Raw genomic sequence first — 15,254 nt, 5'->3', positions numbered from 1 at the left:
GATTATAATTTGATGCAAATGTGCATTCTTGCAATTCTCTTCTTCTCGAATTTTTTATATTGCATTAGAGCATTTCCAATGCTAAGCTAATTGTTAAATTAGCTTGCCATGCCTCGTAAGATTTCTAACTTAACTCTTTTGTAGCTAGTTTGTGTCCCAATGGTTAGCTATTTAAAGTAGTTAATAGAAGGAAATTTCATTTATGTACCAGTTCCTCATCTTTTGGCGATTTTTCAAGCAATTAATTTGCCCAAGCGAATTTTAAGTAGAGTCTTTTGAAATTTTAGTTAGAGCAAATTTTGAAATTAGTTAGCTATTTAACAAGTCCCTAGCTATAAACCATTATTGATGCTCATAGTGGTCTAATATGTGAACTCTAATCTATCTTACTTGGACACGGGTACCCATGATGGGTACGGATACATATACAGGTCCGACTTGGCTATCTTGTGAAAAATTTCATGAATTTGAACTAAAATTAAAGTGTCCAAGTGTCATACCCATAATTGTCTAGCACGGGTACTAGAGCACGAGTACTTTAGATGAAATGTAGAGTCTTAGTAAGATAGAATCTAATTGTAAACTAGAATGTAGTGTTTGTGAAATCATAATCAAGGAATCCCTATTTGCTTAAAACTATAATCAATTCTATTGTTTCATTTTTTATTTCCATCTTTTCCTCCTAGCTAAGCATTTCTCGTTTATTTTTTTTTTTTTTTTTTTTTTTTTTAATTTTGGAAATTCAATATAATGGCCTCATGTTATTGCAAATTCCTCTTGGTGGATATAATTTGGCCCTTTTCTCAAGTGACTAGTTTGCATGTTTAACTAGAGCCCGCCAATTGCCATTAAGATGGCTAACTTAGGCTTAAATGATTAATCTTCGCTCTAACAACCACCAACCACGTTGCCCTCTATTTAGATCCACCACCCCATCCACCAGCTACATTGGATGGCCGTACCAGCAGCCTAACCACTAAACCACCCTTCAAGGAAGGATAGAGAATATAGATGGGAATGAAGGTCAAGGAGGCTTTCATTTTGGTGGGTTAGGTGGTATTTTTCTGTGTCATTGGTATTTTAAATGATGGGTGATGGTTTCAAAGGTTGGGAAAAGGGTTTGGGGGGTGGGGGAGGGATGTTTTTTAGTGGATGTGAGGTTTTTTGTGGTTAGGTGGTGGATTTTGGTGGGTGGATAGCGGTTTTTGCCCTTTTGTTGGGTCGGGTTCGGCTAGTCATGGCAGGGTTCAGGTTGGTGTATGGTCGTGGGGAGATGAGGGGTTGGCTGAATCAAATAGAAGGATAAATTAGTAGATTAAACTATCTAAGATAAAGGATAAATTAGTATATATATATATATATGTATATATATAGAATCGTCATTGGCTTGAAGGCAGTTCTATATGTATAATTGTGCTTATTACAAACTGCTTTCTAATACCTTGTTTCCTTGTACTGTTATTTAATTATGCATTAGTCATTTTGGTCTTTTTTCTTTGAGTCTATCAATTATCTTGCTATGCTCTTTCCTTTTCCGACGGTTCCTTATGACGATATATGTCAGCCAACCCTAAATCATTTTGGAATTAAGGCTTGTTATTGTTGTTGGTGGTGGTGTTGTCGTATTTTCACACCTTTTCATTCTTATATACTTCATAGTGACACAAAAGATGTACTATTTCTGTTTTAAACATCAAACTTTATAAACTTCAACCACGATTTACAATATCATATTCTCCTTGTTCCTTTATTTTTGCCTCATTGTCATTTTTGGGTTTAACTTTGAAAATTTTGTCCATATATTACTGTTAATTTTTAAGAGATAATAGAGTCATGTGGGATTTTATTAAAGAATCGTCTAATTGTATATATTAATATTGCGTTTTTATTATTTTTACGTGTATGAAAATGAAGATATATGCGTTTTAAGATGAGCCTTATAGACTGTGAAAAGTCAAATGGTGCAAAAAATAGGGACAGAGGGAGTACAGGAAAATATATATTCAAATGAGATCTTGTTGGAAACATCTAATATTTATTTTAAAAATATTAACTTTTTATGATTATAATCAACGCATAATTAAAGATAATTGTTGTCAAACTAGAGCATAGTGACAGGGTAAAGTCGTATCCCCTAATCAAAAATAATTACCTAAATCACTAACTACAGTAGATAGGGAAGTAGGGTCGAACTCCACAGGGAAACAGGTCTTTTTAATTCTAATTAATTATTATACTCTAAATTATCTAAGTAACCAATATTTTTGGGTAAGAATTCTATACTACGAAGAATAAGTTTAGGGAGAAAAGAACCAATAATAAGGAAACCTAGGGTCACAGGTTCACTAATAAATAATATTCCGTGATAGAACGAAGTAATTAATAATTAACAATGCATAGATAACATGATTAACAGGCTCTCGCAATTTATTACTCAACATAGATCTAACAGGCTCTCGCAATTTACTAGACCTAAGTTCCTATTAAAAATAGCCTTTAATATTAAATCAACATCTGCTCGATTCATCAATTTAATATTGCTAAACATTCACAATCAAATTACATCTGCTCGATTCATAATCTAATTGCGAAGAATTAAAACAATTCAATAGGAAATTATCATGCAATATCAAAAATCAATAATAATAAACTATCCCTTCATATTAATTATGGATCCCCATAAACCCTAGAATTAAACTACTCACTAATCATCATAACTAAACCAATCAAATAAATAATTAAAAGCATAATCAAGAAAAAAATTAAAATAGCTGAAATTAAAAAGGGAAGAAATTGTACCAAAGTAAATCTGGAATTAATGAAGGAATTAAGAACAAAAGTTTAGAGAGAATTTAAGAGAGAGAAAAATACTAAGTAGAGAGAGAAAGTCTAAGAGAAAGAGGTAAGTAATTATTCCGTACAAAAACGTATATAAACTTCTCCTAAAACAAGAATTAAAACAAAACTTAATCAGGTCCTAAGAAAACACGCGCCCGAACGGGCGAAGGGCCGCCCGATCGGGCCCGCCTTTTTTACTATGCTCCTACTGATGTGCCGCGCCCGATCGAGCCTAGCTCACCCGATCGGGCGCGCCTCCTCCTTGAGGGCACTAATGCACGCAGCCGCCCGATCGGGCGTATGCTTGCCCGATCGGGCCCGATCTTCATCTTCGAGGCTTGAACTTCGATTGGGCTAGATTTCTCAGCCCAATCCATATTTCCTCTCGGGTCTCGAATACATGGTCCAAATGCCTCGTGATCCAAATTACCGAGCCCTTAGTCACCGGCTCTCACCGATCTTGGGCTCCAAAAGTGGTTGTGTCCTTCTAGCTTCCGTAGTCGATCCAATAAGGCCCGGGAAAATTCTCCAAGAGTGCAATTACCTGTAAAATACAACTAAAACTACGAAAACACTTGAACACACAAATTAGTAATAAAAGTGGCCCGAAAGAGCCAAAAACACTACTAATAATGACCACGGGACGGGGATAAAACACTATATAGACTAGACATATCACATAGCCTAGATAAAAAATAAATAAATAAATAAAAATATTCTTGAGACTATTTTTGGAAATAGCAGCTTAAAATAGAATAGAAGAAGCCTAAAAGAAATGGCCATACATATTTTTGCTATGCTCGTTTGGCAATTATCAATTGAAAGAAAGGAGCAAGTCATTTCTGACATGTGGCAGTTAAAGATATCTATAACCTTGGTGAGATTTTAGAATGCACCTATGATTTGCTACTTTGCTGCAGCCTTTGGGATTGTGTGCTCCAAGACCATCATCACTCATGGTATAAAAATTTATACTATCCCTCTCTCTCTACCACTTTCTCACTCCTCCACATCATTTATACCACAATACAATATACTTTCTCCAAAAAGCATCTCACCCATGGTATAAAAAAAGGTTTACCACCACACTTTCTCTCTCCTATTTGTATTAATAATACACCAAATTTAATTATAATTATATTTCATTTTATTATTGGAAATAACTAATTAATGTTTGTAAAGTTAAATTAAATAAAATAAGCATTTTATGTATTAAAAAGTGAATTCGAAAAAATATATAAAATTATATCAATATGGGTGTCTATGTGTAGCTCTTGAAAAATTATGAACAATGGTAATTTTTTCATAATTTTTTACTTTATAATTTTTTCTTAAAATGCAATTGAAAAAAAAAAAAGATACATGATAACCAGGCCACATGGCGTGACATGGTTGGTTCATGTTTTACGGGGACCAAAGCAATTGTTTATCATGGGATGGTATGTACCATCAAATGGTATAGTTTTACCACCAATATAGTAAAAAATTGCATATTTTTTAGGAAAAATTCACATTTACTACCAGCAAAAGCACCATGTATCGGATTTACTACCTGTTTAAAAAAATATTTTATATTACTACCACTATAATTCCCTAACTGTAGAAATAACTACCAGTGACTAACTCCGTTACTGTTTCTGTTTGAGGGGCCCACAACAATGGCAGCCACCCCTCCACCCCTCCACAACAACGGCAGCCACCCCTTCGTTCAACCACCTTGCAGCCCCTCCCCTCAACTGCCACCCCCTCCCCCCTGCCGGCGCCGGCGCGACCCCACCACATCCCCCTCCAGCGCGCGAACCCCACTCCCTCCCTTTCCCCCACCTACGCAGACAACCCCCCCTCCCTTTTCCCGTTGTTGCTGCCCCGACCCCCACCCCGTACCGGAAACCACTGCCTTTCCCTTTCCCTTTCCCCCACAGGAAATCGCCCCCCTCCCTATTCCCCACACCGAAAATCGCCCCCCTCCCTACTTCTAAACCACCAGCGCCAAACCACCCTAGACGAGGGTTTCGATTTCGGTGGTTTGGGGCTGGTGGTTTAGGATTTCGAATTCGATTTCGATTTTGAATTTTAGGGTTTCGATTGGCTGGTGGTTTGGGGCTGGTGGTCGGGGCAACAAGAAGGAGATTGGGGTTCGTTGGCTAGGTAGGGGTGGGGGGAAGGTCGGGGCGCCGCCGATGAAGAATTTGGTGGAGTTTCGCGGCGGAGGTGGTTTAGCAGTGGGTCGGTGCACCGACCACGAGGTTAGGGGTGGTTAGCAGGTGGGGAAATGGAGGAGGTGGGGTTCGCTGGTTTCGAGGAAACATTTGGCCGCCAGCAAGGGGAGGGGGGAGGGTGGCTGACGCTGGGAAGGGGAGGGGAGTTGTTTGAGAATTTTTTTTTAAAAAAAAGTTTTTTTTTATATAATTTAAATTATTATTTAATGAAATATGGGGCCCACTTAACAAAATCTTAACGGAATCTGTTAAGTGGTAGCAGTATATACAGTTAGGGAATTTATGTGGTTGTAATGTGACACGGGGTGTTTTCGCTGGTAGTAAATGTCAATTTTTCCTATTTTTTATGAGTTTTTATACCGTGGTATAAAATTATACCACGAGTGTTGATGCTCTAATAGTTTGGTTGCTAGACTATTTCAACTAATTATCTGATGTGCTCAATTGTTTATACACTTTACATTGGAAATTTGTTTAGCCTTCCATTTAGACTATTGTTATAGATTTTTGTATTTTCATCTTGTATATTGTAATAGAAAATGTATATTCATCTTTTATTTTGTTATACTACGTAGTTATGCATACCCTGCTATCTTAGCTCTCTTTTTTGCCTAGGGTTGCTATCCTTGTTTGGTACATGTTTATCTGCATGTTTTTTTCCCAATATATTGGTATTGTCAGGCTGTTGCCTAATAAACAATTTACACATGCAGCATGGATGAGCTTAAACTTGGAACCAAGGCACTGTCTGAAGTGTTTGAGTTTGATCTACCTAAGATGCAAAAGGAAAAGCCTGAACATGTTACTTCAATGGAAACTGATGTATGTGATCGTTGTGGTAGAAACCTGTAAGCCCTAGAATGAATATACTCATTCACCAGGGTTTGCGCATCAACTTCTGTGTCGCTATATATGAAGTTAGGTCCTTTAATATTTTCCGAATCCATGTGCTTTCACCTGAAAAATTCATTTGATTTTAGTTATGATAATATCTTTCAGGTGTTGGTCATAATTGTGCTATGTACATAACTTTCAGTTGTGCAGTGAAACCTTGATTTATCTTGGAAAACATTCTTATTGCAAACAGTTGCTGAAGACGTGAGAAATCATTAATAGGTTTCGTTGTGGTAACTCTAAATGTTCCTAGATTTTGTTCTGGTGTGGTGAAAATTTTGCATGTGTTATTGTGGGTTGTATTTTGTATCTGCAGGCGCTTCAAGGGTGGCTTGTGCCTGATTGAGCGTAAATAATATTTCATCTTGGTGTTGTAGTGGATCGTATATTGTGATCTTTTCTTATTCAACTGCTATCTTGCTGTTTGGGGAGTACCTGAAAGTTAAAGGTGACATCCATTTTGGGGTTGGGGCGGGAGTGTGTGACAGCCGCCCTTCCTGATTTTAGGAGAAAAGTCAGAAAATCAGGAAACAAAGAAGGGTTAACCATGAGGTTTCTTAGTGCCGAATAATTTAAGCAGAAGGTGATGAAAAGCTATAGAGAGGACCATTTGGAGAAGTGTCTTTTGTTTTAAGGATTTGATTCTTGAATTAAATTTAAGGTGTAGAATTAATGTAAGTATAATTTGTCTGGTTTTATATGATGATTTCAAAGGGAATCATAAAAATAACATTAAATTGCGGAAGGTATTTTATCAATGTTGAATTGCCTCCCCCAGTGGAAGGAATAGCACTATACAAGCTGAGTTACGAAGGAAAGTGACTAACCTATTCAATTTCAAGGTCCCTAAATCGACTAGCGTCATGAACCTTGGACTTTGGCAAACTTTTGCTAATTTGCCGCTTAGTAAAGAGTAGTATGGTCCCCGTCAAAAAAAAAATAGTATGGTCTTTTTGCTATTCCAAAGCCTAGGTTCCATGACAGCATAATTTGCTCTTCCTTGTGTCCTGCTACATTTCCTCTACAAATCTGCGAGTGACCACTCAAATGTGTATAGATACAACTTTCTTTTACAGGTTCTGTTTTGGAGGCAACTGCCAATACCATGTCTAAAGGAATATTGAAGTTTACATCCCTTTGAGAAAGAAAAATCACTCAAATTTTTGTTCTGCTAGTTGTTTCATAAGTAAGCTAGTTTAAACCCTCCTGAGTTTACACACATCTATAAACACAAGAAGATGTCGGTATCGATGTCGGTGGAGACTAAGATGGTGCTGGTGTCGGAAATAATGGTGTTGGTATGGGCAACGGTGGGTATATTGATAGGAGAAGGAAAACAAAATTGAAGGTCTGTGGGGGTTGAAGGAAGAAGGACTAAGTAAAAGAAGGATGAAGGAGCTAACTTTCGCTAACTTCAGCCTTCAAACCTAATCACAAAAGTAGCCTCACTTGCTAATACAAATGACTATTTGGTCGCTTGAGAAACCACGATCAGCTCCAATTGATTCAATTGCATATAGTGACAATTTTGTAGGCTCTATCGAATTTGTAATATTTTAAGGATCTTGCTAACGAACGCGTCCAGGGCATTAGATAATCCTTTTGGTTTCTAAAATGACATTAATTTGGAAATATATGTCAAAATCACGTAATGATCGGTTACTGAATGTCACAAATTCTTAAATGAATCTAGTTCATATTAATTCATTGTGGACCACTAGTATTAGAGAAAATATGGGTGTTTTATTAATTAAAAAAAAAAGGTCACTATAATAAAAACAAGATCACTATGTTGAAATAAAAGTCATTTTGGTAATAAATAGGTTATATAAGAGGTTAATTTTTTTAATGAAATATTTTATATACTGGTTAATATGAATCATAAAGGTCACTATGTTCAAATTAGGGTCATAACATCGTATTCAAATTCACAATAATATTAAACGTATACAAGTTTTAATAAAGGTTACCATGTTAAAAATAAGGGTCACTATGTTTAATATAATGTCAATTGCGTGTGTATAAATCCCGGGTCCACAATAATATTATTGTGGATCAGGTCCACGCAAGTCTTTTTGAATATTAATAGCTCTTGAAATCAACAGTTTAATATTTTATATTGAATATTCAATAAATGTAGGGAATATTTCAAGCATTACCCCAAACTTAAACCCCACTATGATCATACACTTAAGCACGGTGGCGTCCAAAGGGAAGAAAGCTAGAGCAAAAGAGTCGTCAATCAACAAGTTTTAGGAACCTGTAAACCGTTCACATGGTGAAGGTTACACCCCTTAAAGATCCATGAGATTGTTAACTCCAATAGGTCTGGAACCATGATTGGAAGTTCGGGGATGAAGGTACAAATCCAACCTAAAAGAGATTGAATCTGCCCTAATAATAGGCCTCTACTTTATTCTTCTCGTATTCATGTGCGCTTTCTGACTAACATGCAATTAATAGGTTTACCTTAAACCTGTTTAATCTATGTTGGTTGAATATTAAATGCACAAACAAAACTATTATTGGTGATCACTTGAATTATAATCAAATTAACCCAAACAAGATTATTAATTATCTTATTAAGCGTGATTACAAGTACTAATTCCCTTTAACATGCATAAAAGGTGTGATCAAGCAATAACAATAAATATCAAGCAACATAATCATCATAAATTATAACAATTATAATCATAATTAAAATAACTTTAATCATCATCAAAATAATAATAATCACGATTATCATAACCATGTTTATGTTAATAATAAAGCATAATATTAATAGCAAGATCCTAGGTATGATACTAACAAGATTAATAACAAACCCTAACATGTCACTAAACATTAAAAATCAAAGTTTTAGTCTAACATGATACTAACATGATATTAAGAAAGAAAATAGGAAGTATCGTAGAAATCATAATTGATATTAGGAACTTATTGTTGTCACCCTAAACATGATACTAAGAAAAGCATCCTAACATGATACTAGGAAAAGCATCCTAACATGATTCTAGGAATCAAAATAACAAACTAAACATGATTTCTATATCATAATATCAATTAAACAATTAAAACACTTACTTGGATGTCTCGTACCTCTTACTAATAACAAAATACACACGTTAGTAACTTCAAGGAAAATATAAAATCAAATAATTAAATTAAATAATTGAAATAGAGATTTGGGACCAAACCCTCAGAAATATCAAACCTTTCACTTATAGGGCGAAGACAACTTCGAATTGGGCTAGGTGTGTCTAGATCTTGTGAATGCGGAATTTTGTTTGAGAAAAGGCTAGTTTAGAAAAGTGAGAGAGAATATATCAAGAATTTCTTGACGAGAATTGGTGATAGTTGATGAGAAGAATTGATGATTAAAATGGAGGTTATAGGAGGCTATTTATAGAGAAAATCAGCCGGATATGATAAAGAACGAATCATTCGAAAAGAATAAAACACGACGTTGTCGCCAAACACGCGCCTGTCGCCAGACGCCAGACGTGTCGCCAGACGCCAGTTCTGTCGCCAGGCGACAGACGTGTCGTACGGCGCTGCAATCAGTTTTTCCATGCGTTTTCATATTTTGATAAAATTTAAGCGTACGAGAGGGTAAAACTGTAATTTCCTTAAAAACACCTCTTTTATTCTAATTAAAACTCTTAAAAGTCAATTAATCAATGCTAATCAAATTAGGATTCAAAAGAACTTTCTAGAAGATTCTAGAAGACTATAATCAATCATAATCGCATTAGGAATGACAAATCAATAATATGCCCTCCTCTATATCATTGGGCCGCATATAAAGATCAAATCGGGCCTAGTTTAGTAATTTGGCCATAACTTCCTCATTATTCATCGGAATTGGGCTTATAATATATCATTGGAAAGGTCTTTTTGAACTGATCCAACTACACTATTATTGGACCCTTGCTATGGACCAAACTAAATTGGATTGGCTGTTTTCTTAAAATAGGTTTTCAAAAACAGAAAAAAAGATAAGAAATAAAAACTAACCCAAACACTAGACTTTCCACACTTTCACTTCATTCGATTATGATTCGACGTGAAAGGTACTCATCACTGGGTTTGGTTTTGGAGAGACACAAATGGGTGTCTACAAACATATATCGCAAACTGAAATACTTTTATTGATTTTTTTTTTGAAATATCCAATATTAATAATTTAATATATAGTAGCTTATATTGACAATTTAAACTCCCTCTATTTCTTTTTATTTTTCACGCTCTAAATTTTACGGCCTCAAATATACGTTACTAGATGAAGGTCGTGCAATGCATGGTTTGTTTGTATTTTTTTTAAATAAAATACTACGTATTTTACTAAGAGCAACTCCAACGGTTGCTTTTAGGGACTAGCTTGCAATTTTAATAATTTTCAAGCTAATAGCCAAACCATTGGAGGATAGTTTAATAATTAGCTTGGCCAAGCTAATGCCAAGCAAATTAGCTTAGCTAAGCTAATTAGTTTAAAAATTAATTGTCTCTAATAAAATACTAATTATTTAAAAAATAAAGCTGAAAAATCTAAATGCTACTTAGCTTAACCATTGTGGCATAAATTAGCTAGAAGGAAGAATAGCTTTGCAATCCTATGTAGCATGGCAAGCTAATTTGGCAATTAGCTTCACTAGTGGAAAAAATCTCATTCGTAACAGGCTATTTGTAACGGGCAAAGCTTTGCCCGTTACAATTAAGATATTCGTAACGGGCAAAATAGTATCCGTTACGAATACATTTATTCGTAACGGACAATATTTTGCCCGTTACGAATACTATATTACACGTAACAGGCGTATTGTGCCCGATACAAATGCCCAAACTTGGCCCAACTGATGAGAGGAGCCCAGTACTTGGCTTTTTAGGGTTTCACAGCCGTCATTCACCTCTCTCTCTCTCTCTCTCATCAGTCCCTCACTGCCTCTCTCTCTCCTCTCCTCTCCTCCCCGTCATTCACCTCTCTCCTCTCCTCCATCAATCTTCCCCTTAACAACAAGTGAAGATCTCTAAACCTAACCACTGATGAACAATTCTTAGATAATTTAGGATATCTTTGCCGAAAACTTCAACCATTTTAGATCGTGAGGTAAGATATCCTTCAATCATTTTTTCCTTTCTTGAATTGATTTTTGGGCATCTAATTGTTTAAATTCTTGAATTTGTTCTTGTGAATTCTGATTTGCTTTATTTTTTTCTACATGCATTTTGTATTTGATGCATTTTTGGCATTTATATGGTTCGGTTATCTTTTATACGACCAAACGAATAATAAATCTAAAAAAAATATGTTCTTCAGTTGAAACGAGTAATACATGCAAATAGTAGTGAATTTAGTTCATCTTTGTCGATTAATACCCAAATTTTTTTGTAATTTTTTTTGTTTATAGAGAGAATTAAGAAACCTGAGATGGCAAGTTGATTAATTTTAGGGTTCTTCGAGTTCTTTCCCGAAATCGATCAATTTATCCCTAATTCGTTCATTTTTAGTGGTAATTTATGGGTTGTTGGTATATAATCTCTGTTAATCTGTTTATTGAAGTGAGAATTTGGGTATTGGTTGTTGATTCTCTATGCAAGGTTGGGGGGGGGGGGAGGGGGGTGTGTTGGAGGGGGTTATCGAAAATATGAAACGAAGCATACCCAATGGCGAATCCTCCCTCCCCTGTGATCTCTTTCTTTTGATTGTAACTTGAAAATAAATCTGGGATATCCTTCATATTTTTGGTGGTATAAAACTCTAAAATTCATTCAAAAACAACATTTAAATTTCCAGATATACCGTATAGGTGGAACAAAATCTCTTTGTAGTTCTAAATGATTGGAGATTGCATATGTGCTAGTAAGTAAAGTCGCTGCTTGAAAAGGGACACACTGTACGTGCCACTGTCAGAAACCCAGGTTCATAACTCACATATATCTCTGTGCATAATATGCTAAATTTATTCTAGAAGCAGTATGTTATCTTACAGAATTTTGCTTACCAAATTTTCAATTAAGTTGGCTTATTTTAAATGAAACAGAAAATGAAGAGAAGGTAGGATTTTTATGGGAAATGAAGGGAGCAAAAGAAAACATGATCTGCAGTCTTGTAAATTGCAATGAGCTGTATATGCAACAACATTTTATATTGTAAATTGACTAGTGAAGCTATATAATAAACATTCACTTTAATTAGAAGTATTGTGAAAACATGTAAGAAAAACTTCAAGATATATGCACCCATAATTTATGTCAATACTCCATTTGTTTCAAATGTATGGTATTTTAATCACAGTATTCTTTTGTTTAAGACTGATGCTGAAGCTTCTGTAATTGTTCAGGAAGGACTAGTAACTGCAGAAGAGTGGTGAGCAGATACAGCACAGCTGCTGCCACTGAGGATCCTATTACGCCGCCTGTGAGTGTAAAATATACTCAGCTTCTGATCGATGGAAAATTTGTGGATTCTGCATCAGGTGTGTTTTTATTAAGCTCCTAATGATGACTAATCAGACGAGAAAATTACTAACGATTGCTGATGCCATGATGATTAATAGCTCTCCATCTGTTTCAGGTAAAAAATTCAAAACATACGATCCAAGGACAGGAAATGTGATTGCAGAAGTTGCTGAGGGTGATGCTGAGGATATTAATCGTGCAGTTGCTGCTGCTCGCAAAGCATTTGATGAGGGGCCTTGGCCTAAGATGACTGCTTATGTAATCAGCTAGCTTCTTTCATTAAAACTGATTATACAGGCCACAGTAAAACAGCAGTAAATAAGTATATTTTTATTTTTCAGGAAAGGTCAAAAATTCTGTTCAAATTTGCTGATCTACTTGAGCAGCATACTGATGAGATAGCTGCTCTTGAGACTTGGGATAATGGCAAGCCATATGAGCAAGCTGCTAAAGCCGAATTACCAATGTGTGTTCGTCTAATGAGATATTATGCTGGTAGGTATTGAAATAAGCTAAGCTATTTGGGTTTAAGAATATGAAATTTGAGTTTTGTTTTGACAATTGTTCGATGTTGGAATTTCTTAGGATGGGCTGATAAGATACATGGTCTAACTGTTCCTGCTGTTGGACCATATCAAATGCAAACATGATCGATTGGAGAAAGATGGTGGGTGGAAGTGGGATTGGAGACATGAAGGAGACACAAGACATGATCGATTTTCTTTTGCTCTATTTTTTTAGTTTTGTTTGTTTTTTTTTGTTTTTTTATTTATTTTTTTTTGACAAAAGAAACAGCTGAAAAGTCCATGGCAAACAGCAAATATGAGTATGTTAAGTCCTTTGAAGTACAAAATTATGTTGCCATGGTCTAACTGTTCCTGCTGTTGGACCATATCAAATGCAAACATGATCGATTGGAGAAAGATGGTGGGTGGAAGTGGGATTGGAGACATGAAGGAGACACAAGACATGATCGATTTTCTTTTGCTCTATTTTTTTAGTTTGTTTGTTTTTTTTTGTTTTTTTATTTATTTTTTTTTGACAAAAGAAACAGCTGAAAAGTCCATGGCAAACAGCAAATATGAGTATGTTAAGTCCTTTGAAGTACAAAATTATGTTGCCCACTCTGATGGTTGTTGTCATTGATGGCTGGAATATTCGAAGGTTCTCTGAAGCTCATAAATTTGAGAAGCCTCGTGATAAAAAAGCCTTGGAGTTGATGAGTTCATATGCAAATGCTGTCATGGAGGAATACACTGACATAATATTTTCATACGGATATAGCGATGAATTTAGTTTTGTATTAAAAAAGGAGTCCAAATTAGTTTTGTATTAAAAAAGGAGTCTAAATTTTACCAGAGACGTGAAAGGTTTGTGGTTGAATCTACATTCAGATGTTAGTACCTGGGATTCACAAATTTCCTTGTTGACATACTGATGTTTTAATTGCTGTTTCATATTGCTTTATTTTCCCCTTTGTTATTTGTAACGGGCAGTTGAAATTCCCGTTACAAATAAGTCGTTATTCGAAACGGGCACTTGAAATGTCCGTTACGAATAACGGGCTATTTGTAACGGGCACTTGAAATGTCCGTTACTAATAACGGGATATTCGTAACGGGCACTTGAAATGTCTGTTACGAATAACCCATTATTCGTAACGGACATTTCAAGTGCCTGTTACGAATAACCCATTATTCGTAACGGACACTGCCCGTTACGAATAACACTAGCTATCCGTAACGGTGGCATACGTAACGCTTGTTTCCCGTTACGGATAGCCCTTTTTTGATAGCTATTTTTCCACTAGTGCTTGTTGTTGGAGTTGCTCTAATATATATTTATTTAATAAATTTTTTGATATTCGCTGGCTACTTGAATTTTTTATCATAAAATGAATTATTAACTTTGTTTCATGTATTTAGATAAAATTCGTTACATAAAAAGAAAATATTTTTTTTTCCAAGTTTATATGTGGCTGGTCACACTGTGTGGTCATAAATTACTTGGTCAGGAGTTACTTGGGATGTGAAGGGTTACTCAATTGATTAGGGGTTACTCGGACGGTCAAGGGTTACTCGGTCAGATTTCGTGTGTGTCTCAACAGGCCACATGATATAGCCAGGCACACAAAAAATGAGCTGGCTTTATTTTTATAATTAATATTAAATTTTCGATCTAAATAAAATTGCAATTTTTATTGGCTAAAATATAACATTTTCCTATGTGACGCTCTAAAATTAATCTTACGTGGCATAATCCTATTTTAGTATTTTTTTTTTAAATTATTAGTCATATGTGTCGATTTTTTTTATATATATAATGCTACATAGCGTTTTTAAAAAAACTAATCTTACATGGCAAAAATACTATTATAGCGTTTTAAAAATATTAATCATAAGTGGCGCTCTAATAATTTTTTAAAAATTAAAATCCTATGTGGCGCTTTAAAAACACAGGAAAAAAACTCCCCTTTATATATATACTAGTTTTGTGCCCGGGCTAGGGGTAAAAGTAATTTTGATTAAAATCAAACGAACCGAAAATCAAACCGAATTAGTAATTTGGCTTGGATTTTTTTTTTAATTCGGATTGGATCGGATTGGAAAAATTAAAAAATATGGATTACGGATGGGATTCGGTTTGGGGTTTAAAAAAATCGAAAACCGAATTACAAACCGAATTTCGGCCCAATACTTTAAGCCCATTTTCTTTTTCAAAGTATCTAACCACTTTCCCCTTTCATATATAAAAAGAATCTAATTCTCACTTCTCCTTTCTCAATATCTTACTCTCTCACAGAGAATGTAGTTAACAAGAAATGATTGTAGGAATTTTCAGGGT

At 35.2% G+C, this 15,254-nt stretch overlaps 2 protein-coding genes across 2 annotated transcripts in view; both read left to right on the top strand.

Moving 5' to 3' along the window:
• LOC110699359 (ornithine aminotransferase, mitochondrial-like) overlaps positions 1-6,195 on the top strand; it is a 41,441-nt gene extending 35,246 nt beyond the window's left edge. Inside the window, exon 11 of the mRNA XM_021877158.1 lies at positions 5,771-6,195. Within this exon, the coding sequence (XP_021732850.1) occupies positions 5,771-5,909 (139 nt within the window). The 3' untranslated portion in view covers positions 5,910-6,195. The remainder of the gene's footprint in view (positions 1-5,770) is intronic.
• Positions 6,196-7,201: 1,006 nt separating this feature from the next.
• LOC110698476 (aldehyde dehydrogenase family 2 member B7, mitochondrial-like) lies at positions 7,202-13,877 on the top strand. The gene is made up of 5 exons (XM_021876287.1): positions 7,202-7,265; positions 12,293-12,427; positions 12,526-12,668; positions 12,752-12,905; positions 12,996-13,877. Exons 1-5 carry the CDS (start codon positions 7,202-7,204, stop codon positions 13,058-13,060), a joined length of 561 nt encoding a protein of 186 aa, XP_021731979.1. The 3' UTR covers positions 13,061-13,877.
• Positions 13,878-15,254: the final 1,377 nt, after the last annotated feature.

This window comes from Chenopodium quinoa, unplaced genomic scaffold (genome assembly GCF_001683475.1).
Source record: "Chenopodium quinoa cultivar QQ74 unplaced genomic scaffold, ASM168347v1, whole genome shotgun sequence".
Taxonomy (NCBI): Eukaryota; Viridiplantae; Streptophyta; class Magnoliopsida; order Caryophyllales; family Amaranthaceae; genus Chenopodium; species Chenopodium quinoa.
This window is presented reverse-complemented; position numbering and strand designations above follow the sequence as displayed.